General features: G+C 39.8%; 1 protein-coding gene across 3 annotated transcripts in view; it reads right to left on the minus strand.

The window, feature by feature from the left end:
• The window catches only part of CHCHD3 (coiled-coil-helix-coiled-coil-helix domain containing 3), a 122,012-nt gene that overhangs the window by 84,338 nt on the left and 10,527 nt on the right, over window positions 1–27,147 (minus strand). For all 3 annotated transcript variants that reach the window (XM_088055208.1, XM_014259704.2, XM_005530977.3), the window contains exons 3-4: window positions 17,910–17,994; window positions 3,878–4,022 (exon numbers count right to left, since the gene is read on the minus strand). In XM_088055208.1, coding sequence (XP_087911334.1) covers window positions 3,878–4,022; window positions 17,910–17,994 — 230 coding nt within the window. The remainder of the gene's footprint in view (window positions 1–3,877; window positions 4,023–17,909; window positions 17,995–27,147) is intronic.

Below are 27,147 nucleotides of genomic sequence, written 5' to 3' on the forward strand. Positions count from 1 at the left end.
AATATAAAGATACTTCTACCACATTGATTTTTTTCTTTTTGAGCGAGGAATTTTTTGATAGAACTTCTTGTGCAGAAAATAATTTACAAAACAATGAGATTCCTCAGCACCAACAGATTTCATTCTCAAACAGGTGCTTCAATGAAAGCCTGGAACAACACATGGGCAAATAGATATAATTGCATTAGTATGGATACAGACTTCTAATGATAGCAATAATCAAATTTTAATGTTCTGGTTACAGCACATGAACAGAACAATATTTCTGTGCCTCTTCAAAGGGAAATGAGACTTTAATGTCATTGGCAGCTCAATAAAACCATTTTCTAACATACAGGCTCCTAATGACAACTCGTTTCAGTCCAGACAGAGGAGCAAATGTGTTCACAGTAAACTCCAGGTCATTATCAGGAGATGGAAATACAACAGGTCCTCTGCACTTTGGATAATATTGATTTTCTACCCCCTATTCTCCTCGTCTCACCCTGACTTTCAGAATGACTCAAGTGATGGAATATCAATAAACTATTTATGGCAAAGCCATCACATGGAAAGCCCAGCTCAACCAGGCCAAATTTTTAGATTTGCAGCAAAAATCTCCAACAATAAATATGGCAGAGAACAGGTCTAAGTGATAAAATATAACAAAAGTATTCTTGGAGCCATCATAAGGACCTACAGCCTCACCCTTTGCTGCAGAGAACCACATCACCATCAAAATTCCTTATGGCTGGGCTGAAAGAAAATATTTTATTTATTCTGAAACCCTTTTTCAAGAGGGATGGACAAAAATCATATCCACACTAAGAGTGTGTGGAAAAAAAGAAGTATTTTTAAGCAGCTGCAATTCTTGACTTTGAGCACGTGATACACTTTGTCCTTTGGTGAAATCACAGAGATGCTTTGCAAATGTCACATCTCCAAAGTGAGGAAAGCTAAAGGCACAAAACCACCTTGTTTGGTGGCAAGGCCAGCTCCAGCAGGTCTCACTCTGCCCCCCTGACAATTGCCCTCCAAGCACAAGCTGCAGTGTCCTCGATGGAGATGGTTTTGGAGTTGGTAGAAAGCAGATTGGATGCATTTGGAAAGGGCTTCAGGGTGGGTGTGTAAAGCGTTTTCCTCAGTTCATGTCTGTGCTGACTTGACAGGAAAGGAGAATCACAAAGAGGAAAATAAAAGAATTCTTCACCCACCCCTGATGTACTGGGAGCCCTGAAAAGAGGGGGTAAAAGCAGAGGGGAAAAAAATGGATAATCTTGGAATTACAGAATAGTCTGGGTTTGAAGGGATCTGAAAAATCATCTCATTCCACCCTCTGCCACGGGCAGGGACAGCTGCTGCTATCCCAGGCTGCTCCAAGCCCCATCCTTGGACACTTCAGGGATGGAGCAGCCACAGCTTCACTGAGAAAACTCCCCACCCTCATTCTTCCCAGGTTCAGCTCATTCCACGATCAAATATCCCACAGCCAGAGGTGAGGGAGAAGCCAGAGGAGATCCAAGACCTCCCCAGCTCTCCAGCACCCGGAGAACATCACTTTTCCAAGATACAACCCCAAATCTGTGGGATAAGGACAGCCAGGCTGTGCCCAAAATACTCCCAGGCAGTGGAATTTAAAGGATTGCTAAAGGAATCGACAGCTGCCTTAATTTCTGCTGAGTTAAGCACCGAGAGTTGATTAAATCCTCACACTGACTCCACAAGGGATTTCCAGGGTTTGGATCAGGGTCTGGAAATTCCACTCTGAACAATAATTTCTACTTTTGCTGGCACAAATGTCAGAATTACTGCTTTGCAAACCTTTGAATCGCCCCAAAATCAGTTTTTGCAGGAGCTGACATCCCACCAGCCCCCCTGAACTGAGGGCACTTCCTGGGACACAGCACTGAAGTACTTCAGCTATTAACACATCATTTCATCCTTTTTTTTCCCCCTCATTTGTATAAAGAGCTAATTCTAACTTTTGGGATGTTAACACTCCAAATTTCTTCCTTCTGAGATTAGAAGCAGCTGCTGGTATTAAAATTCTCAAAAAATGGGAAATATGACTTCATTTTACATCTATTTATTAAAACCTGAATTGGCACCCTTTACAAAGGAAAACTCAAATTCTTGTTTTCTCACCGTAATTTCTTTTCCTTTGCACTATTTGAACAATTTAGCAGCAGCAAAGGAATTTATTTTGCTACTGACACTTCAGGAACACTTGTTTTTCTCCAAGAAGAGTCTGACAAATCAAATCTGGGCTCCATAAAACACAAACCTGCTGTAGCAGTTTACTAGAACAAAGAATTCTTCACAGTACCTGACAAAGGATATAGAGAAATACATTTCTGATTTTGAATTCAGCTTTGATACAGGAAATAAATGCACAGGTAGGGGAAGCAAAGAAGCCAAATAAATAAAATATGACCAATTACAGGAAAATAAAGGAGCTGACTTATAGGAAGGTGAGAATTACTCAATATTTTCATATTTAAGGAAACAAACAGACAAAACCTTCTTGCTATTTTGTAATCTTAAGAGTACACACTTCAAAGAATGGACAAGCTGCAGTGGAAATGGCAAATCCGCAGTGGTGGTAACAAACCTGCACCCAAGAACCACCAGATATTTCCAGATTTAACAGATGGAACCAGGAAAATTGATCAAAACCAAGATGACACAACTGCTAAGTTTGATATTCTGAAGCAAGTGAAAATTAACCAGTAAACTAACTAAATAAAGCAGTTTCATATCCATAATAAGGAATTTCTCAAGCATTTGGCTGAGGAGAAATCCAGGTTGTGCTTCCCAAAATCACCACAACAGGGAGAGAAGATTCAAACCCCCAGTAATTATGCAAATAATAGTCTCCATTATAAATCTTCACCTCCTCATTAGCTCCAGGCCACAAAACCCTTATCTCTCCCACACAATATTAAGAATTTAAGGATTTAAGGCATATAACTAAGGGTGTTCCTTGGTCAAAATTCCTTTCCATTCTCCTTTGTTCCCATGTTTTAAAATGACTTAATATGAAACATTTGTTAGAACACTGAAATTATTCTTCAACAATAATGTTACCACAGAGGTGAAAAAGCATCCAGAAATGGCAGGAAAAGATACCAACACTGAGGTGGAATCGGTTTCCTTTAAAATTGGGATTTGGAAAAATAACATGAACATCAGGTTTGAACTCCCACAGCACAGATGAAGCTATTGCATATTGAAGTGATTGATTACTAAAATACCAACCCATAAACCTTAAAAACTTTGGATTTTACTTCAGATTTAGAGGGCCCAACAAATATTTATGTTGCTGCTGCCATAAGTAATTCCCATTTATTTTCATAGCAATGCTCACATTAAGTATTTTAAACTTTTTCCCTTGAAAATACCTATTTCCTTAAAATATACTTTAAATTTCCCTAAAATATACTCAAGTATATTTTTAAGGCATATTTCCACCTCAGACAATAATGATTATTGTTAGAAAGAAGAGTCAATAGAGACTCACTACAGCAAGCAAACACTCTATAAAGGAAGTTATAAATCTGTCAGACATTTGAAATGGACTCAACTGTATAATGTCAGTTTTCTGAGGAAAACAGCCAACCCTGTGTTCCAATTTCCTTCTCAGGAAAGTTTGATACATCAGATTTAATGAGAGATGATCCTTTTAAACAGAATTTTTCACTGAGCTGGTTCCAAAGTTGGAAACAAGCAGCAAAACTCCTTAAAAGAGGGATATTTGACCACAATAAAATGACACGCTGCTACCTAGACACGGAAAAAAACCGAAATAACGAGATCTGCTCTCTCCTCTTTTACCAGCAGGCCTGAGGAGAGAGCTGCATGGAAAATCTGTGATTTCTGTAAAAGCCTGAGGACTCACAAAGCGCTGAGCCTTCTGCCGCTCCTCCTCCGTGGCCGCTCTCTCGCGAAGGATGGCTCGGGTCAGGTGCTCGTTTGAGGAGATCCTCTCCCGTTCCAGGAGTTTGCCAAACTCATCCCGAATGTACATTTGTTCTTGTTTCAACCTACAGGAGGTGCAGGGAGATTTTTAGGCTGAGAGAAATTTCAAAATTTACTTTCCAAATGTAGCTTCGCAGTAGAGCAGTCGCTTCAAAAGCTGTCACAGAAATGCTTTTTATTCTTGGCTTCTTAAGACACTTAAATACAAATATTCACTAAAAGAATCCAGAAGTTTATTTCAGAATGAAGTATCAAAATCTGAATACGCGAAAGTTACAAGTTTTGACATCACTGTTCATTAAATCATAAATTACAACTGATTCAATGAAATGTATTTTTAAGTAAGATGAAAAGAACTCTGTTGGTTGGCTTGGTTTTTGTCTGGTTTTATGGAACCATTTCTCCAGGAAAATCCTTTTCCCAGCAGCCAGCAGGCACCCAATTTCCACCTAAAAGCTTTCCTGCACTGGGAAAGTGTTTTCCTCCCTCTAAACACACCAGAAGCCCAAGGACTTCATCCATTTCCCAAGCTCCACCATCGACCTTTGCCAGAGATTTGAGAGGAGGAGAGAAAATAATTATTGAACTTGTTGCAATGGAGTTAATAAAGGCAACTTCAGGCCCAGAAATTTCTCAATATTTACACGTCACAAGCCATGAATAGATTTGAAACCTTCAATGGAGTACTTGAGACAAGCACACCGTGTCTCATTTTCATGGAAACAACTCGGAAATCGCTCGGTGAATAAACCTGGTGTGTTGTGACACCGAGCACGGAACTCCGAGCAGTAATGGAGCTGTGAAACACTGGGTTTCAAATAGATTTTTTGTATTTTTTTTTTTTGAAAGTGATGGAGAGGAAGCTTCAATATTCACAGTGCATTTATCTGTTGTCAAGGGAGCTCTGGAGTACAAATCCTAATGAGTCGGGTCACTTTGTAAAAGGTACCAGCATTAGAGTACATTAGATTCTTCCCCGGGGAATACATTTAAGTGAGGTAGGGAGGAAAAAAGACAATTACAAGATGTATTACTTCAGTGCTCCAAACCCTCTGAAATGCAGCAACCAACTGGGAATCTTTATAAAAGTTTATTAAGCTGCATCTTCAATTACTCCAGGAAAAAAAAGAAAAAGAAAAAAAAAAAAAAAAAAAGTCAGATTATGCAGACATGGACCAAATTCCATTAAGTGATTTCCCAAGGTCCCCCAAATTACTCCAGGAGGATTGATATAACAAATCCTTCATACAATCATAACAATCCTTCATACAGCACAGTCAAAACATGCTGGTTGTCTTTTGGATTGGAGAAATCATGTTTTGTCTAAAAAGGAAAAAAGTGTCAAAATAGTAGTCTCAGCACCTTTTTCTGGTGAGCAACAGAGAGAGAGCATTTAATGCTTCCAAGACTGAAGGAAGATCCTTCCTCATCCTTCTTGGATTTGACCTCCTGCAAGTGGTTTTCCTTTAAAAATGTCTCTTCTTTATGCTGCTGTACATAGCAGAGTAATTAAAAGATATGAAATATACTTTACACATAAAATAGCTGAAAAATCCAGCCAAAAGTTCCCACAGTATAAACTCTGAAAAATTAAGAAACCGAAAAAAACCTCACAAACAAAAAAACCTCCCAAAAAACCAAACCAAAACAACCCCACAACGCTCAGATATTTACATTTAATTCTTCTTTACATCCAATTTGCTCTTTTTCCTAATCTCCCATTTAAATCTAGATCAAGACACACAGGTCACCTCAGTCAAGGAAAACCCATTTTAGTGTTTGGTTTTCTCCTCCCTTCCCTTTCCTTGCAGGGTGTTCTACCATAAAAGAAAATGACATTATTTCATTACCAAGCTATCAGAAGGATATGACAGGAGAAAAGGAACTCTTTTTTCTATCCAAGACTAGTCCTGGCAGGACCTTCAAGCAAAAATTTCAAGTCTGTTTTATGAACTCTCACCCTCATTTGTGTCAGCGGGATGACACAACACGAGTTCAATTCCTCAAGCATCCACCCAACCTTCATTTAGGGCAATTTTCACTCACAAAACAAAATTCCTAAACAGCCATCTCAACTGATTGAAATTCAGCAGAGTTTTTAACAAAATAAGCAGGATTTTGAAGTAATTTTCATTTATTTGAGTTCCGTAATTGGGTGGCTTGTAGGAGCTTAATGAAACAAACACGCGGCCGATCCCGCTGATCGCAAACATTCGCCTGCACCAACCTCCAGAAGGTTTTTTTTCTTGGCATTACAAATTCATTTTCCTGGTATTCAGCATGTACTGAATAAAGGCAAACATCAGCTGGATCTACAGTAATAAATTAGATGATTATCTAGGCAAAAGTATAAAGAATAAATATATATATATAATAGTAAAATAGAGGCACCTCTGCAATTTGTGAGGAGTTACACAGCACAACTTGTCACTACCTCAGGAATTCCACGGGAATTTTTCAAGTGACATTTTTAATTACAGCAGAGATAAAGGCTCAAGATAAAGGTTCTTGTGTTTGAACACAGAACTCCAGACAACAGAGAGTGTTACACTGATCATTTATACAGAAAGGATGTTAAAAAAGCTGCTGAAGCAGCAGAAAAGGCTGCTGGCTATACATTTTCCCCACACAATTGATATTTTTTTGAATAAAATCCTTCTAAATAATTATGAAATACTGCTTTAAGAAGTGTGGAGTGGCTGATTTAATGAAGTGTGGCATGCAAGGCAATCACTTCTCATGGTGCTATTGGAAAACACACATAAAGCATTAAGAAGCAGCTCCAGTTAAAGTCGGCATTAACACTTGACAATATTTCATTTCTCAACTGCTTTATAGCACACAACCAACACAAAAAAAGCAACAATTCCTGCCTTTCCCCAGCACTGTCATTGAGAACTTCAACACTTTTAACTTAATGCTATGAAGAAAATTTATGTATCTGTGGCTTTTTTTGTAAGAGGATGGGTAAATCCTGATAAACCAATCACCCAGGATTTAGGGATCTCAGAAGATTTATTCCTGTCAGAGGGGCATAACAAGAATTTTACAATTTTTGTTATCACATTGTCGTATTTAGGATCCACTGTAAGACAAATTTTTGACTGTTTTAGTCCTGAAGACACTTTAATCAAAATAATGTCTGCAGTACATTCCACCTCTAAATCAGATTTGGCTCACACTGAACACAAAAAGCCACCACGTCACCTCGAGGCGCAATCGCACAACAACAAGCAAAAAGAGTTCTGGAAGACACTCCCAGATATAAAAAAATACATAAATATAAAAATATTTGTTTGTTTGTTTATAAATAAATAAATAGCCTTTTTTTGTTAATTTCAATTTTTTGAGATGTGGGCAGTAGGAACAGAAATCAAACACATGTGATCAAACCACCCATTCCATCCTTCTCTCCAGCAGAGCTTCAGACCACAGGGAAAATACTTCACCAAAATAATATTTCTGCTTCTTCATTCCATCTTTTTATTACTCTCCTTTCTTTCTGGAAGAGCAGGGAATGTGGAATTTTAGTGGCATTTATTATTATACAACTTTTGAACTATGAATGTCCTACATGTAAGATGAAGCAAAAGAGAATTTACCTGCAAATTTAACAAATATTTCAGAGCATTATCTAAAACAGACTGAAATGTTTAACCCATATCTCTAAAAATCAAATAATAACAACATAATAACACAAAGAAAAATGAGGAAAAATGATTTCTCAATTAAGTAATGACTTAAAATTAATAACTGACAACCATCGTATCAAGTCCAACAAAATAAAAGAAGGCAAATATAGAACTAGCTCCACTTTCCAATTAGAAATTAGAATTTGAAACACAGAAATGAAAATTTAAGACCCAAACAAGAAAGCATCTCTGAGGGCCAAGGAGTTTTCTGTATCACAAGAAATACAAAAATACACTCTAAAACACAAGATTGCTAAAACTTTATTGCACTCCAAGTAGTTTCCATCCTTTTCAAATCTAGTTTTTAATTAAGTTCAAGAAAAGCAAATTGTTAATTTTGCCATGTGGATTTATGGCCCAGGACTCTCCTCATGCCCAGCATGACCCCTGTTAGCCACAATAACAAGATGAGTAATTTAATTCTAAATCCACAAGAACTCGCCCTTTTGTTTACTTCAAAATATCCATTTCTGTTGTTCTTGAAAAACACCTGCAGGTGTTAATTAAGAAAAAAGCACCTTTTAATTCAGAGACAACAGCAACATACTGAGAAAAGCTGAAAAATATTAGTTTTGTGCTTTGATGGCCACTTCACAGTTTATTCTACATTAATCAAGAACCCACAGAAATCCAAAACTGGCAAACAATACTCTTAGAGAAATACAGTGATTTGTCATTTCCAGCCCTTATTTTCAAATATTGGAAATTTATTACACTATCAAAGCCTAAGTATTTCCTTTTTGCCATTTTTTCGGGGCAGTGAATACTTTATCACTGCCAGTTGTTTTATCTTTATTACAGTCTCCAAGCTACACAATCTGAGGGATCTGTGGCTTTCCACGATAAACTCACTCAAGCCTAAAGCATGAGCCGTGTCATTTTCCATTACTTCCAACCGAGCAAAAATCAAAATATTCCCTGTTCCAAAGTCCACTGTCAGGAAAATCATCCTGTCCTCTATGAATCGGGGAAAAAATTAATGAGGTATCATTCAACATGGAACCCAAAAACTTACTCCAGCTGCAGATAAGATACAACATGAGGAGGATTCATGAGGTTTTCTGCTTTCTTGGACCCCCAACAAGCTCCTTAATTCCTCCTGACAGACTCACAGAAGATCACAAAATGTTTTGAGCAATGTGTTTAGGCCACGTTGCAATATTAATGAGTGAATAATGTTTGTGAGTGCTGAGTTTCAATATTTCATGAGCAGAACTCAGGATGTGCCACGGAAAGCCAGGGTTGGAAATCACCGGAGCTGACGAGGGATTTGAAAAGATGTGAGAGACGTCAGGAAAACATCTCCAGGCTGAGCTGAGGTCTGAGAGGTGTGAAATGGAGATTTCTCCGACTCCATTTCACCTGTCTGCAAAGTCGGAGAAATTACCTCAAGTTCATCTGATTTTACAAATGCGTAACTAAGGACAGAAATAGGGAAACAAATTATCTGAAAGGTCAAGTCTCAGAAAACACAAGAAAGTTCCTCAAAACTGAAGTTTCTACCACTGTTCACTCATTAAAAAAATTATTCTCCACTCACATAAGACTTTGCACAGCGCAGGTGGTAGGAGTTGTTTTAGTAGAAAGCACATTGCTAACAACTGTTCTAAAATTTCACATTTAAACCTTTCAGATCACGCAAATATTAACAGATAATACCATTTTTCTGCACCTGAAAGCCATGGTGTCAAAAGGACATTTTGCCTTCAAATTTTTGGTGCTTCTGTTGGTCAGCCTGGAGAAAAGAAGGCTCAGGGGGGATCTTCTGAGTCTCCAGAACTCCATGACAGGAAGGGGCAGCCAGGGGGGATTTGGGATCTAATCCCAGGGAACAGGAGGAGAGGGAACAGCATCAAGCTGTGCCAGGGGGGGCTTTAGCTTGGATACTGGGAAAATTTCTTCATGGAAAGGGTTATCCAGCCCTGGCACAGCTGCCCACGGAATGTTGGAGTCCCCATCCCTGGATGGATTTAAACAACTTGAAGATGTTGAACATGGTTTAGTGGTGGCTTGGCAGTGCTGGATTAATGACTGAACTCAATCGTTAAGGAATTTCCAACCCAAAAGATTCCACAATTTCAAGATTCCAAACCCAAAATGCTGAATCTTTAAAATCATGGGAATATGAACTCAAAAAGGATCATGCAGCTCATCAAACCCAGATTTATCATCATTTCATGAGGCCTTAGTGCAAAACCAGACAAATGTGATGCCAGAGACCCAAACTGGCCCCACTTTACCCACCAGAACCAGCACCATTAAAACTCTCTGACAAATCCATCACAGCAGACCAAGAGCCCTCGTGATTCCGGCGCAGGCAGAAGAGGGAAGGGATCTCACTTCTGAGCAATTATGCTTGAACTCCACATTATTATATTTAATGACAACTCCATCGCTTTATTCCATATCCACTTCTTCCTCAGGGTGACTGCTCCCCCTTAACATTTGCCATACATGCATATAAATTAGCCCTTGATTCGTTATACACGGTACTGAGAACTGTGAAGTGATTCCAGCACTGATCCCTGAGCTGCCGGTGACCTTTTCCCATCCCAGTAACTCCTTCCTCATCTTTGCTCCATCCCACACTGTCACACAGCTCCCACATCAGTCTGGGACATGTTTGATAGTGACAAGGAGGGCAAGGGATCAGGGGATTCTGATCTTTCTTTAGGCTGAACTCCTACCTGGAGTTCTGTGTCCAGCTCTGGGACCTCCAATGGCAGAACGAGGAGCTGCTGGGGAGATTCCAAAGGAATCCACGGAGCTGCTCCCAGGGCTGGAGTCCCTCTAGGAGAGCTGGGAATGTTCTCCTGGAGAGGAGAAGGATCCAGGGAGAGCTCAGAGCCCCTGCCAGGGCCTAAAGGGGCTCCAGGAGAGCTGGAGAGGGACTGGGGACAAGGCCTGGAGGGACAGGACACAGGGAATGGCTTCCACTGCCAGAGGGCAGGGATGGATGGGATCTGGGGAAGGAATTCCTGACTGGGAGGGTGGGCAGGCCCTGGCACAGGGCACCAAGAGAAGCTGTAGCTTCCCTGGATCCCTGAAGTGTCCAAGGTCAGGCTGGACACTGGGGCTTGGAGCAGCCTGGGATAGTGGAAGGTGTCCCTGGCCCTGTGGAATGAGATGCTCTTGAAGGTCCCTCCCAAGCCAAACCACCCCATGATTCTGTGATTCCACAATGTCTGTTCTCAAACCCAAGAAAACACTGAAAATACAATTTTAAGAGCATTTTCCACTTTGTCCCACGTAACCATCACTGCCTCAGTTACCCCTATTTCAAACACCAGACCTGTCACATCACACAAACAGTCCAAGCCACACCATCCAGCACAACACCCTCATTAATCCCTTTCCCTTTCCCAGCTGCCTCCCAACCCCAGCCTAACATCTGTCAATGGAAAAATCCCTGCTAATGGCCACGTGATTTTATGTGCCAGTCCTTGATCAGAAGATCCAAGACGCTCATTTCAAAATTCAGTTATCTACCCAACTTACTCCAATTAATTCAATTTATCAACAGCATGGACAGCTTGTGAACACTGAGAGCAACAAGGACAGTGACTCTTGTCAGTGGTTGAGTTTTCTTGGAGATTCCTGAGTTGTGGGGGTGTTTTTGAGGCAGTGTTTGGTGTCGGAAGGAGGAGGGGTGAGTAGAAAGGGGGGCAGGTTGTTTGAGGGGATTTTTAATTACACTCCATAAAGCCACTGCTTTTAAAATATCTGCATTTAGATCAGCATTACATAGAGATAAAATGGATGAGCAAATTCCCACCTTTATGCCAGAGGCACGCGGACAGCCCGAGTCGGAATTGTAAAACTGTTTTACATAATTTGTGTGTGTTTAGCTAGCCACATAACTCCACTTGAAATTACTTTCCAACTTAATATCCTTCCCCTTGGGATCAGCAAAAGCAGTCCTGGAATTATGACAACATTAATTATCCGTTAAAATGAAGAGACAGTTGGAAAAATTTTTATTAGTATCATTATTATTATTATTATTATCATTATTTTTTTAAGTGTTTCTCTGCTGCTCATTTGCTGCTTTTCAAAATGAAAGAGATCAGCAGTTTGAAATCAAAGGTTTGTTTAAAACTGCCAGGGGGTGCACAGTTTTCCTCTTTCCTACCTTAATCTAAAACTATGAAGCAGGATTGTTTTTGTGGATGCTCTCTCACTGGCTCCAAGTCATTTTCCCAGCTCTCCTCGAAATAAACTGATCAAGATGAAGTTCCGTATCCAAGTTGTCAGCTGAGATGGCAGGTTTTAAAATCCAAGTGAAAAATAATCCCTTGAAAATTGGGGTTTATAAAGGCAGGAGTGAATTATAGCTCTGCTTTCTCCAATTTCTACCTCCCATCTCCAAGATTCATCTCCCCATATCTTGAGAGCCAGACATAATGGTATTAATGGAGAATCAGAGCAGGAAATCTTGGAGGCTAACTCTGCCATTGCCAAACACCTTTTTTCTTCTGAAAACAATACCTTTTTTCACTGAAAACAATAAAACTTGAACAGGCTACTAAGGCAGTTTGATACTTCCCAACTTCATAAACATTTTTTATGCTTCCTTGGCATTTTGCAGGTAAAAATCACACTAGACTAAAACTTCCCTGGTTTGAAGAGCTGGCTGCCCAAAAAGGCACCAGCTACAACAGCTCACCTGCTCACTGTACTTATTTCACAGTTCAACCTCTGTTTAAATCCCAAATTCCTGCACACTTAATCCTGGCTTCTCCCCTCACCTGCAGAGGGACAGCCCTGCCCCAGCCTGACCCTCCTCGTTCCCTCTTTTCCCGCGACACAGCAGAATTATCCCGTAATCCTACACACCTCAGGAATATTATGGCTGCTGAGGAGTAAATCCACTGCTAAATCTTCTGCTGAGCGTGAGATCAGACAAGGGAAATGTCTGCTGAGAGAGGGGAAAAAATGTTGGAGAGATGGAATGGCTGGGATGGAAAAATAAGAAGAACTTAAGGTGGGAAGTGAGGCCAAAATCCACTCCTGTCTCCACAGCCCTGAGGCTGAAGGGGCCCTTTGGCACTTCAAGGAAAAATGGTTTATTTAAAATTTTTATTAAATCAACTGCCCCTATAAAATCACCTTCCCTTCCTCGATGTGATTATCAATTGGGATGTCTGGTTTTACCAAGCTACTGCAGCTTCTCTTGCCAAGAGATATTAAACTCTTATTTTTGAGCTATCCCAAGTCAAAAGAATTATAATCACTTTTACTGCTTCAGAGTATTCCCAGCTTTTCCTCTGACTGTCAGCAGCAGAGATGTTTTCCAAACTCCTTTCCCACTTAATCCAAAAAGGTCCCTGTGGCAGAAGACAAAACAACTATTTCCTAAAAAGGAGCTTTTTGTTCCCCCTGAGGACAAAAAGCAGGTATCCCAATTCAACACAGCTGATTACTTGGGGAAAAAAAAATAATCATTTAGGAGGAAAAGAATGCTTTGAAGAAGTTTTCACCACTATTAATTCGCTCCCCATATGAACTGTAGATACATTAAGATGCTCTTCATAACCTACCTCACTGAAATATAAAATGAATATTGTAAAGAAATCCATTATTTTGTTTTCCCCCTTGTTCTCCACACCTGTGCCAGGAAACTGGAATAAACATGTCATTACAACAGAAATCAATAGGAAGTTTTAAAGTATCCACCAGCAGAGAAAGGTCAAGCCCCAGTATTGATTTTAATATAACAATTTTGGCTTGCAGTTTCCCAAAGGCTTCTTGTCCAATACTCTTCTTCATTCTTCTCTCACTTTACATTTCACTGGTGAATTTGTTCTGCACCAGCTCTTTACTCCAGGTTTACTAAGAGCTCATCATTTATGCAACGTACTGCTCAGACATGACAAAAAAAAAGGTTGTGGGGAAGTGCTCAGAGCATCAATGAAACCCCAGAGTGATGAGCAGTTATCTCCAGACAGTCCTTGAAGCACAACAACAAAACAAATAAAAATATCTAAACAAATAGAAAAAATTGAATGATTACAATTTTAATAACCCACCACAGAGTAACTCTGTGACCCAGGGTGGAGTCAAAGCTGATTTGCAGTTTAGAAAGATTCCTCCAAACAGATGAGGATGTCACAAAGAGAGGCTGCAATCGCTTGTCCAGCTGATGTCAGATAAAATGTCACATCCTCTGCAGCCCAGTGAGCCATGGAGAACAGAATCTAGCAATTCATGCCCAGGGAATGCTCCATGAGCTCTCGTCTGCATTACTCAAGGAAAGGATTTTTCATGTGCTTTTCAAGAGAAAGGTTACCCAAGTTTGATCACCTGGTCACAGGTGATGAGATGGCAGAGACACAGAAAAAACTCAGTTATCAAATCCATCAGAGAATCCTGCAATGGTTTGGGTGGGAAGGGACCTCAAAGCCCATCCAGTGCCACCCCTGCCATGGCAGGGACACCTCCCACTATCCCAGGCTGCTTCAAGCCCTGTCCAGCCTGGCCTTGGACATTCCAGGGATCCAGGGGCAGCCACAGCTGCTCTGGCAATTCCAGCCCAGCCAGGAATTCCTTCCCCAGATCCCATCCATCCCTGCCCTCTGGCAGTGGGAAGCCATTCCCTGTGTCCTGTCCCTCCAGGCCTTGTCCCCAGTCCCTCTCCAGCTCTCCTGGAGCCCCTGCAGGCCCTGGAATGTGCTGGAAGCTCTCCCTGGATCCTTCTCCTCTCCTCCTCTGTTACACCTTAAACACCTCTAGAGCAGAATTATTCAGAATTACTGAAGAGCCACCAAAGCAAACCAAAGTCTATTTTTGAGCCTTCTCCTGCCTTAAAATTCCTCCCTACAGCAGGAGTTTTCCTCTAAGAAACAAATCCTGGAATCACAGCACATCACAGGACAGTCACGAGCAAACTGCACAGGGACACATTTCTGGCACACCAACACAATTCCAGGGATGAATAATGAACACTTGTAAAAAATACACTTCCTGCACTATTGAAGGCACTGCCATGCACAGCAGTTTGCAAAAACACCTCACTCTACATGTAATTAATATTTGCCCCGTGCCAAATCATATTTAAAAAGTGGAAGCCGGGAAACACTTGCCAAGCAAGAAACTGAACCCCGCCCAAATATAATTAGCCTGAGCTAAATGATTAGCAAAATAAAAAGACTGAAATTTCTCTGATTTTCAGGGGGTAAAAAAAGGCAAGTCATCATTCAGGAACATTCAATTTCCATGGGAAATCACATCCATCACTCGCCTCTGAAGCAGTGGTTTGTATATTTTAGTGGAGGAATCCAGCACTCTGATGAGGTTGGCAGTAGCTAAAATTTTATCATTATGCTGATGATAGAAGTTGTTCTTTTTGCTGTCTCAAAATACTTTTTACTTTGCCTGCACTTTTCATAAAGCAAACTTGAAAGACAGATTTACTGAGCCCCATCAGTATCATGGAGCCAAACAAATGAACAGCTTTGTGTCTAAGGACTAATTTAATGAATGGAGTGGATAAATTCCACTCTGTTCTCTGATAGGAGAATGAAAATTTATTATTTCCCCAATGCCTGTTATCAAAGCCATAACATCAAAAATTTTCTCATTTTCTTGGGAAATTAGAAAAAAATGCTAAACATTTGCTGAGCTTGTCCAGAATAAGCAGAGAAAAGGCAAAATTTGAATTATCACCCACTGATCCATTGAGTAGTGTGGATTTATCTTATTTATTATTCAGAATTTGTCTCTTAATTATCATTTATTACTTGTCACCACTGTCAAGCTCAAGTTTGTGTGTCCATCCTCTCATTTTTATGTTCCCTTGAGTATCACCCTAAGACTGCAGCTCCACCACATTAACTGCACACAGTTACTATTGCAGACACTGCAGATTCTGGGGTAAATCAGTGATAATCAATTTTCTAAATTAACTTCCTGAAATGAAAATGCTTTTCAGATGAAACATTTCAAAATGTTCAAAAACCAAAGTGAGGAACAACAGCTGGGCTGAGTAAAAGGAGGAGTAAAGTGGAATCAGTGCAGAATTTTGGAAATATATTCTAAGGTGGGTCTAAATCACTACTTTATTAATTACTCCAAGTCCTGTAAAATAGAAGCTCTAATTTATATATTGTTAGAGAGATGATGGCATTAAAATACAATTTAAGAGTCATTCTTCAGCTCTAATCCCTCAAAATAAGCAGAGATTTTAACTTTCCATAAAGCAGCCCATCTGCACTGTGTATAGATGTGTGAATAAATAATTTATCTATGAGTTCAAATTAAGATTTCTTCCCTTCACAGTCTGAAATGAGTAAAAGACATTTTGCAATCAAACCCAAATGTGGTAATACACTGCTCAGGGAGCAGCACCAAAATCAACTATTAGGTAGTTGGAATCAGACAACAGTCAGTCAAAAGTTTCAGATATTTTTATGTTGAAATGTTACTTCATTTAAATATTGGGAAAAAAACCCTGGTTTAGAGAAAGAAGTGAGAATATAAACATGTAAAATATATCATCCACGGTAAAATAATCCTTAAGATGAATGTGGAGGTAAAAATTTGAATTTTTATGTCACATCCCAACAGGATTTGTCTTAAAATCTATGGGTTATGAAATAAAATTGTTAATAAATCGTAAGTCAAAGGTCAACAAGCTTAAATGTAGAACTCAGGGTTTTTTTCTGTTTTCCAAGACTGTATTAATGTGTTTGTATTTATATTAAATTATTACAGTTTATATTCCACGTTTCAAGTAGCCGGAACATTCTGCACATGCAAGACAAAATAATTTATTTGAACAATATGAGTTTCTTGAATCCTTTCAAAACACAAACCTCCACCAGAATTCAGCCCATAAAGACCTTAAGTTTTACTTATGGAAAAAGATCTGCATCTTTTACAGTTGTGTCATCCAAAACAAAAAAAAAGCCTCTATGCTCTGTTAAAAACAGATCTTTGTAACTGCAGATACTGTGTAAAAATGATAATAAAACAATCCTTGCTATGGCTAAAACTTAATTAAATAAATCAAAACTAGAAAAGAAGTAAAGCTGTTAACAAGTTTTGATATTTTTCCTTTCTTTATCATCATCATTAATTTATTTTGATATTTTACCCAATCTGTCCCTTCCTTTCACAGACCAATGCAAGCTGAATTCTGGAAGGTACTGAAAGTGTCACATGAGAAAACGCTGAAGTTTCAAACCAAATATTTCCATATTTTAATCCCATTCAGCTGAAGTCTTGAGCACTCAAGAAGCTCAAAAATAACCCAAGTTTTCCTGTCAAAGTCCAGTTGAGGAGAGGAGGGGATTTCACTCTAACTTATTGATTTCCTTTATTGCTGATGCAAAACAAAAGAGGAAAGTCTGATTTTTTTTTTCCCTGGGACATTAATATAGTCCTATCTAATTATATACTCCATCAACCTAACTCAATTAAATAACAGAATGCTGGGTAGGAAACAACTGAGATCTATGCAGACAGTTGAAGTAGTACTAATTACAACCTAATTTTTTTTAATCCATCATAATGAGCCTTTCTCCCCATTCTCAGTAGAGGACAATGTGGAATATTTGTATTTATACTCAGTGTGTTGTGTTATCTATTTACAACAACCACTGAAAGGAGAAATAAACACAGAAGTTCAGCAGATATCAAAATTTCTAAATTTAAACAGGAATTTTTAATTGCTAATAATGGCTCTGCCCAGGCTTTCACAGTCATTGCAATCTCTGAGAAAAAAAATACCTAAGAAAGGGATATTTCAATATACAGAAAGGTATCAAAAGGGTTTTACTGGTGTGAACTGGTTTATTACAGTATTTTCCATATTCAAAGTATCTCAAAACACCCTGCAGCTCCCTGAAATCTCCAGAATTCCCAGAAATCTCCAGAATTCCCATTTCTGCTGCTGTTCCAAGGTATTTTTGCTCAGCCCCCAGGGTCACAGGGACCCCAGCCCTGCTCTGTCTCTGCAGCAAAAAGTGATTATTTGGGCTCCAGAGAAATCAGCAAAGCTGGAGCTTAAAAGGCAGCAAAAAAGCCACGCTCAAGAGGTCAAAAGGGATTTAGAGCAACAGTTTGGAGCAGCTCTTACAAGGAAATTCCAGCTCATCTGTTGTTGAACATGGATTTAATATCCAAACCTGCTGCAGCCCCCAGAGCTCTCACAGCCAGTTTGTCCCAGGGCACAGAATTCAGCTATTTCCAGTAAGCAGAGAAATAAAACAAAAGCATTAAGTGCAAGTTTGTTTGAAATACTGTTATTAATGAACCAACCTCCTCTTCTGAGCTTCAGTCTCTCTCCTGGCTCGTTCCACTGCCAGTTCCTCAGCTATTCTTTTCTTCAGCTCTTCATCATTAGCTGCAATTAAAAGAAAATTCAATGAAATGTTAACTCAACTTATTCCCAATTACAGTAACAACTGCATAATACAGTGCCCTCGATTGTTACTTGCTTTTTTTCCTCACAGCAGCTGGAGTTGCTTTCTTGTAGTTTAACCATCTTTGAAATTTTAGCACAACACCAGTGAGCCTTTAAAAAAATTTTCTTATTACACACCTTTTCAATTAATGTAATCTTTTGAAAATTAAACAACATGGACTATACATTAAATTAAATATTTTTCTTCAGAAATATGTCTTTGTAAAGTAAAACCATGGGAATGAGACAGAGGCATAAACAGTAAAGTCGTAAAACGCTGCTTTTTATTCATAAAGAACCAAAAGAATTATCTCTGTGTAACAAATCAAGTATTTTCAGATGCATTTTACACAACAAAGCTCTTACAACATCCCAAATATTCATATTTCTAGTTCCTAGACAAAGACTTTGCCCCAAATTCTCCTTATTATGTTTAATTAAGCAGATATGGAAAGAATATTTCCTTCACTTAGATTCTGTCAGACGAAACAATGAAAGTCTGGTTAAGAACAAAAAAATCAGGGAAGCAACTTCTTTAAGGATATGAATAGAGGGAGAAAAGCTGGAGATCCTCCAATCCTACAAGGCTGAAAGACATCTCTAAAACCACCAAAAACCAGTTTCACCCTAATCCTGCCTGGAATAAAGCCCTACCTACACCGAGCTGAACCTCTGCCACGCTCTGGATTTCCAGGGAATTCCCTCACTCCTGGCTCAGATTCATCTCCATGGGAGCCCAGAGCTCCAGGATCTGATCCCACCCCAAAACACCCAGGAGAGCAGAGCTGCTGAATTCCAGAAGGTGCCACAACCCTTGGAGCAGTGACAAAAGTCCTCCTAGGGGAGGTCAAGCACAGGGAAACTCATTTTTGGGCACTGCAGCATCTCTGTGACCTCATCTCCAGGAGCTGGATTTATCTGCAAAGATTATCCAAAATCGTTATTCCACATTCCTGTTGTAGTTCAGACTCCCAGCAATTCTGCTCATCCTCAAACAGCCTCACAAAAGAGTTTTATGAATGAATAAAGCCAATTTTATGGGAGTTTGGGCCAACTAATCCAGTTAGAAACATCTTAGGAAAAGCAGCAGGAATCGATATCCATCGTGCCAAGTTCAGGAAACGCTGAGATCACAGAAACAGAGGGAAAAGTGGGGGGAGACTTGTCAATTACCAGCAAGACTTCAGCCTAAAAATATATTAAAATTAAAATTCAGAGGGAAATATGAAGCTTTCAACAGATCTCTAGCACAAATCTGGGTAAAAAAGGATTTTTATTTGGATTATCTTGACTGACGTAACAACATTAATTATCTTGGTCACCAGCATCTACAGAATGAAATTTATGGTTCTGGTGTACAAAAATGAGTACAAGAACTCCAACAGACCAGAGGATGGTTTATGTCATAATGAGGAAAGATTCAGGCAGCAGCCAATAAAGACATTTGACCTTAACAATCAATTAGGCTGCCCATCGATCAGCCAAATACTAATAGGGAATAAAAGTAGAGCTATAGATCACTCAATGAAATTATTGTAAGATATAATTGGGTAGCTCCCAAATGGGAGCTTTATGATGTTTTGGTTTAAAAAAAGAAAAAAACAAAAAAAAAAATAAAATGCAGTTCTACAAGGAGTAGGGATTTGTTCTAGGGGAAGAAGCATTTAAAAGGAGAGAAGGTAATTTATTTGAGAGAGGATCGGGACAGACTGTTTAATATCAAATGTTAAATAACATTTCTGATGACCATCTCTGCTCACACTAGAGGCATTAAAAACACACAGCTGACCATTGAATTATTAGAGAAAGTTAAACCTGGGGGGTGCAAGACTGCTAAAATATTAATATATTAATATTATTCTATTAAAAATTAAATTATTATTGCATAGCCATTCCCACCCCCTTTAATATCAGAAGTTCCTCAGGATACTGAAATCAGTGACAGCTTCATCCCAGAGCAGACCAAGTGGGAAGATTTTGGGGCAGGTACATTTAGGCAGGTCACACCTGCATCCCAGGGCTTGCCCTGCTCCTACAGCACAAAACAAGCGTGAGAGGGTTTCATGGACAAAGGGACCACACCCCAAACCCCAGAACAGCTGCTCTGTCCCCTCAGCAGGCCAAGGGATGGGTGCTTGATTGGCAGTGCTCTCCTGGGATAATGGGAATGGAAAAGCAGCGGGATAATGGGGATGGAGCACCCCCAGCTGAGGCTGCCCAGGGCTCTGAGAGGCACCAAACGGAACAGCCCAGACACAGAAGGGCTCAATTGGCTTTGTGTGGGTGGGATTGGTACCGGGGGTGGTTTCTGGGAGCTTCCTCCACGTCCAGCAGAGCCAATTCCAGCCTGCTCCAGGATGGATCCACCAAGCTGGACCAACCAGGAGTGGTGGTGATGCCTCTTAGATAAAGATTTGAGAAAAGAAAGTCTTGTGCAGTTGGACAGAGCAGAGTGGAGTGAGAATAAGAGAGGAACAGCCCTGCAGACTCCAGGAGCTGCTCCAGAGCTGACATTCCATGGGAATTCTATTCATTTTAATTTTTCTCCCCTGTCCAGTGTGGAGGGCAAAGAAGAAGAACCTTTGGTGGGAGTCTGGAATCCAGACAGGGTCAACAGTGATAAAATCCAGAGAGCTCCTGCCAGGATCTGGGCAGACTGAGCAGGGACAGTCCCAGCACAAGGAGGTTTTGCCATTTTGGTGGCCTCTGGGATACAGCACCCTGATTTTTCTTATTTGTCCACTAATTCTTCAGGAAAAGTTTGGAAGATAATTTCATCCTAAAATCGAATATAAACCCACCCTCCTTCAGCTTAAGGCCATTCCCCCTTGTCCAGTCACTACTTGTGCCCTTGTGAAAATGCAGATTTCAACACTTCTCCATTCAGTCTTCTCCAGAGACCAAGATTCCAATCCATCCAACATTCTTTGTCAAACCTGACAAGGGCTTATTCCACCACCACTTTAAAATGCTACAAACCCTGGTTTCTATTAAAAATATATTTACAAAGACTGTGCAAAGCCATTTGCTTAACCCTTTGTATTTATTTTCCCACTTGTGCTTCCAAATCAGACAAATAAGGAACAAGAAAACCAAGATATTTGCCAGGATTCAAAAGGCTTTGGGAATTTTCAGGGACAACTGATAAGGACAGAGGAGCAAAAAGGACTGAAGGATTTATCACTTGCCAACAGCCCCTGATGTTTCAGATGCATAAAATGTGCTCTGCCTTGGAACTCCAAAGGCCACCCGTGAGCAGGGCGGGAGCAAAGCTTCACCTGATGCCAATTCTTGAGGAACCAGCAGCAATTTTATCCGCCTGTACAATGGTTTGGTACACAAAGGGTTTTACAACTCTTGTTTGACTCCAACTTCTCATCCCTTGTTAATGACAAGATCCAAATCCATCCCTTTTCCCTCTCTCCCTACAGCAGTTGCTTCGCGGAAAAGAAACAAGCAGCAGGATGTCAGGATTACACGCCGAGCGGTAAACAACAAACCTCAGGCAAAGGAGACACCTGCAGCCTCAGAAATGTTAGCCTGAGAAATCAGGAATGTGATATGGACAAATTATTCAAATAACTTCCAGCCTGCAGAGCTGGGAATCTGCCCATTAGCTCTGCATTTGGAAAAAACCCATTAATGCAAACAGCATTTAGTAGCAGGCACCTTCACTAAATTCTCTGGAAAGGGCAGGTGCATTAAGTTATTAATGAAGAGACACTTAGGTTTGATACAATCAAATGCCTTTTAGAAAATACTTAGCTAGTTAATGTTCAGATAATGAATTAAAAAAAAATAAACCCAAAAAACACCACAATGCTCAAGTTCTGTTTTTCCCTCTAGTTAAGCTTGGCTATTTAAAAGAAAACTGCTGTCAAGTGAACAAGATACTGGAAGGCTGTTCCAAGATCTCTACACAACCTTTCTTTCCTCCCCAGGCTCAACAGCCCCAAGTTTCTCAGCCTCTCTTTGTAGGGGAGGTGTTCCAGTCCCTTTATTAAATTTGTGGTCTCCTCTGGACTTACCCAATATGAGAATGAAGAAGGTTGAAGGGAAAGAGAGGGTGTAAAGAATTAAAAAATATGAAATATTAGTCAAAAATGAGGCACCTCCACACCTCCTCCAGCACCAGGTTCAATCAGCCTTTCCACACCACACTTCAAGCCAGGATAAACTTTGCTAAAATCTCTTTCACTTCCCCCAAAATTCATGGATTAAACGCAACAATCCCTTTGAAACGCTCCCCAAACAGAGAACACAGCTCCAAGGTACCTCCCAACCACTGCCAGCCACGGGAAGATTCCTTTTTGTGCTGGAAAATTCAATTCCCAGTGAATTCCTGCAGTTTCTTGCTTTCATCTCTGGCATCTGGTGTTGACACCCAACATCAGGGCAGTCAAACCACGGATCCCGTCCGAGGAGAAGCTCTCCCATCCCTTTAAGTAGGAATTTTAACCAGATCTTTTGGGCACCTTGGGGCTGCCTTCAGCCCCATCATCTTCCTCAGCTGCTGGCACAGAGCAGCGGCAGCTTTGGGGGAATTAATGAAGATGCCACTAGAAAAATTCCTAATTTATCAGCATTAACACTGATAAAGATTGGATTGGGAAGCCCATGTGCCTGCTGCCTTCCCAGCTCATACTGAGGGCTCTTCCACAATTTAAACAATTTCCCACCCACATTTCAACTTCAGACGTGTAAAATGAAAATATCATAATATGCAAATAGCCTTGATTTATTCTTTCTGCCTAATTAAGAGCTCTGGTTTGGTCCATATCGAAATTTCACAGGTCACACAAAAATCTTCAGTATCAACAGGAAGGAATTGTTTCCTCAGACACTGCAAGGGGTTGCCCAGGGAAGCTGTGGCTGCCCCTGGATCCCTGGAATTGTCCAGGGCTGGGCTGGATGGGGCTTGGAGCAACCTGGGATGGTGGAAGAGATGATTTCAATGTCAGTGAAAGCTGTAGGAAATCTATGAATCTGTGCTTGAATCAGCTGGGAAGACAAAGACACACTAAAATCTATTCTGCTTTCCTTCATTTTTGGTTCTCAAAGAGCCCTGGGTTTGCTGGGAGCAGCACAGGAGAGAAAACAGGAAAATGTTGTAACTAAAGTGGATCAGTATTGCTGGCAGAGAATTATTCCAAAGATGTAGTGAGTTTCAAATAATCTTTAACCTTATAAATAACCCAAATTAGCCTTGCACTCAATGAAAACAATAATGAAGCATCCCTTCAGCACACCAGCAGAAAGAAAACCCTAAAAACACTAAAAAAGTCATTTATGTGCTTTAAAACCCAGCATTCAAGCGGCTGTGGGCTTTAATATTATTATTATTATTTTTAAAGAGCATTCTCAAGAATAAATTCTACTTTCAGATTCATACAAGTTTAACTTCCAACATATCCAGCAACTTTTCCACTGAAATTCCCAATTCCAGGCACTTCCTCCAATCAGGAATTCAGTACAAACAATGCTCCCCTCCAAGGACAGAAATTTTTATTAACTGTTAAATATTGGTAATGTGCAGGAATATTTCAAACGAGCTCATAGGATAATGAAATACAAAAACAAAGCAATTAAGTGTGCATAATTAAAAAATATTTAATATTTTACTTTCCAAAGGCGTTCTTGCAGAGATTACATTCCCTATTTTCCAATGTAAATGTGGGTATCAATCAATTTATACTAATTTCAATTTGAAACAAGACAGTGCGTGGTCTAGAAGTAACAAAACAAAGTTAGTTCCTATTGTATTTGGAATATTCTCCTTGCAATATCCTGTTAATGTTGGGATAAAGCAAATCACACTGGATTTATGAGGGGGCTGGAAAAAAAGAGGATTAGGAGGTTTTCCCCTGTGATTCTTTGAATTAGGTTCTACCTGCCTGTGCTAACAGCTCTGTTTTACAAAATTAATTCGTTTCTGAGATTCACACTACCAAAAATATGTGGGTTTGACACATTTTTGATATTTTGAAATATCCTGTCTTGGAGGATTTAAATTTCATAAACAGGTGACAGACACAGGGACGTTGTGCAAGAGAAGAAACACGAAATATGTTCAACACATCTCAAAATATCTGAGAGCCCATAAAATCAGGGATTTCCCACCAATAAGTGCACTGAGTTAAAAAAGCCAGTTAATAGAAATTCCCCTAATTTTTAGTTTCTGGAGGAACTCCTGCTGTGTGGATAAATGATTGTCTGGAGTTTTAATGTGACTTTTTCAATTGTTCTCGATGCCTCTGGAAGGGAGGGAATTATTTCAACCAAACCTTTTTCATAACCCATCCTTCCCCCCACCTCTGCAATCAAATATAGAGATAATAACTTATTTCAGCAGCTGTTTAGCCATAAGCCATTTTTTGCCCTCCTGTTAATTTAAAATAATTAATAAAAAATAATGAAACAGATGTATCAAACACCTTTAAAATACCATCCCTGCATTAAACTGAATACAGCAGTGGAGAAAATTCCCATTTCAGCTGTTTTAGTAATCCCTGCTCCACACACACTGGAAGGCTTTTCTTGTGGAGCACAATGGATAAAAGCATCAGGATTCCATAATTCAACATTAAAAAAATAATAATCATATTGTAAGCAATGATAAGAAGGATTTGATGATTCTGCTTTCAAGAGGATTAAGCATGTGGTGTCCTTTCAGGACAATTTAAGTTGTCCAGTTCCTGATCTTTACGGTTCACAAGTTTATTGTAAAGCTATTTTATCTGACAGCGCAGGGAAATTTACTGGTGTTCTTTTCATCTTCTTGGACAAAATCTGTTTTAAATTCCTTCACATGTATTTCAGCAAACTCCATCTACCACTGCAGAGGGCAGGGAAATAATTATAGATTTTTACACGTGGCAGGTAAGTAAAAAGGGTTTTTTAACTGAAACATCTCTTAGAAGTCACCACTAATGGCAAAGAATTGCTAACCACTCCTGCTCAGTCCAGCACTCCCAAATGGGCCTCCCTGCACCGCCAGGGCTACAAAAATAGCAAAGTTTGATGTTCAGTTCATCCACCACCATCACCTCTAAGGAGGAGTCTCCAGCTGTGATTGTGCACTATCAGTGGCACTGAAAAGTCAATCTTCCCCAATTTCAGCTCTGGATTGGAGCCACTTTGGGCAGGAATCAGGAGATCACAAAGCTGCTGATCACTCACTCACAAAAGCCTTCAGGGAGGGTATTTTTGTACTTTTCCATAGGCAGGAATACAGGCTCCAGGCACAGAATTTTACTGTCAAGTATTCACATTCCAACTCTTTGTGGGGCAGGTGGCTCTGCTTTCATAGCTCAGCACACCCCAAACCTGCACCTACCACTCATTTTAACTGATGTTAATTAAAACCATTCATTAAGTGCCACCATTAAGTTGTTCCTGGACGTCACAGATGAAATGTGTGTGACATAAATAATTTTTTTAACGTGGTGACATTGGCACAGGGGGCCCAGAGAAGCTGTGGCTGCCCCTGGATCCCTGGAAGTGCCCAAGGCCAGGCTGGACAGGGCTTGGAGCACCCTGGGATAGTGGAAGGTGCCCCTGCCCATGGCACAAAATGATTTTTAAGGTCTCTCCAAGCCAAACCAGTTGATAATTCTATGATCTTAAGGGTCTTTTCCAACCTAAATGAGTGAAGAAATCCAGCAAGATTGGAAAGAATAATGCAGAATTTTAGAAGCTTTGCTAAGGTGGAAGAGGAAGCAGGTGGGACTCAGAAAAGCAAATCTGCAATTAAACCAGGAAAAGACAAGAATGGTGGAAAAAGCAAGTGGACAATAATGATGGAAAAGGTGTTTTAAGAGAGGTTGTGTGACCATTCTGCAGCAGATCCACGTCCACTGTGAATTTTCCCCATCTGGCCTGAGCACATCCCTCTTTTTTATGGAAGGAAGTTTTTATGAATGCCACAAAACTCTGTCACTGACACCAATCCATTCCCAAGATTCCAAAAAACATGTGAATAAATTAATTATCCTTGAGAAATCTACCTCTGTGGCTAAAAGCAGTTAATAACTTTAAGAGCTGTTCTGGGAGGGAAGGGAGAGAAAAATGTAAGAGTCCATAATCCTGTGAAAAAAACCAAGCAATGGAAGTGTCCTTACAGGTAAAGGTTAATGAAAGAAAAAAGAAGATAACACTCATCAATACCTCTGTTGATCCCATTAAACAGATTTCTCAGTGGTTGGGAGTTCCTTGGGAGGATAAATCGGGATATCAAAATTCCACATTGTACACTTAAAGCCATTTAACACCTGAGCACTAAATTTTGAAGGGATTTTAAAAAATTTTACCAGTAGAAGCTGAATACTGAGAAAACTAAAGAAGGTGACTATCTCCACATCAAGCCCTAATTTCATTTATCAATGATATGGGCAACAAAAGGCTGCACAAATTCTGAAAGCAATCACTTCATCTCAAATTGGGTACAAAGAAGGCAGCAGTGAGAAATAAGTGGATCTTTAGCAGCTGTTGTGGTGTGCTCAAATCTCATCTCCTGTTCATTCAGTCAGGTGATAACAAAACCTGCTACAAAGGATCCATCAGAGCAGAGAAAACCATAATTGAAGAATTTGTTTATTCAGCTCTGATGGAAACTCCAGTGTGTTCAGGCTTGGAATTGCTGACTGGAGAAGGGATGAGAGGAAGGATTTAAACCTTTGTACAGCATCCTGGACATGAGAATCACTTTTAAAAAGGAGAATTTCCAAGTATTTCCTTATTCCTTGAAGACAAGATTTCCATATTCCAACATTGCAGCTTGTTTATTTTGGAGGATAATATGGAAGTGAATTCAGTGACCAAGTGGAAAAAAAAACATTTATTTCATGTAATATGAACAGCAGGAGCCAAGAACTCAGCTTGGAAATAGCCAATATTCACATTTCAAATATCTGCACCCTCAAGGAACTCCTTGCAGAGGCACAAGGATTTATTTCTTTCAAGGAAACTGGAGGTGATTCACACACATTTGATGGTTTTTTTCCAACTTCAGCAAAACCAGCTTTTTTTGTTGAATTATCAGCACAAAGCTCCAGCACTGTCAACTTTGAAATGTGTGTTTTCAGCCCAATATTC

The sequence above is a fragment of the Pseudopodoces humilis genome, chromosome 5 (genome assembly GCF_049639895.1).
Source record: "Pseudopodoces humilis isolate 2021_Gansu_Grassland_sample_001 chromosome 5, ASM4963989v1, whole genome shotgun sequence".
In the NCBI taxonomy this organism is placed as follows: domain Eukaryota; kingdom Metazoa; phylum Chordata; class Aves; order Passeriformes; family Paridae; genus Pseudopodoces; species Pseudopodoces humilis.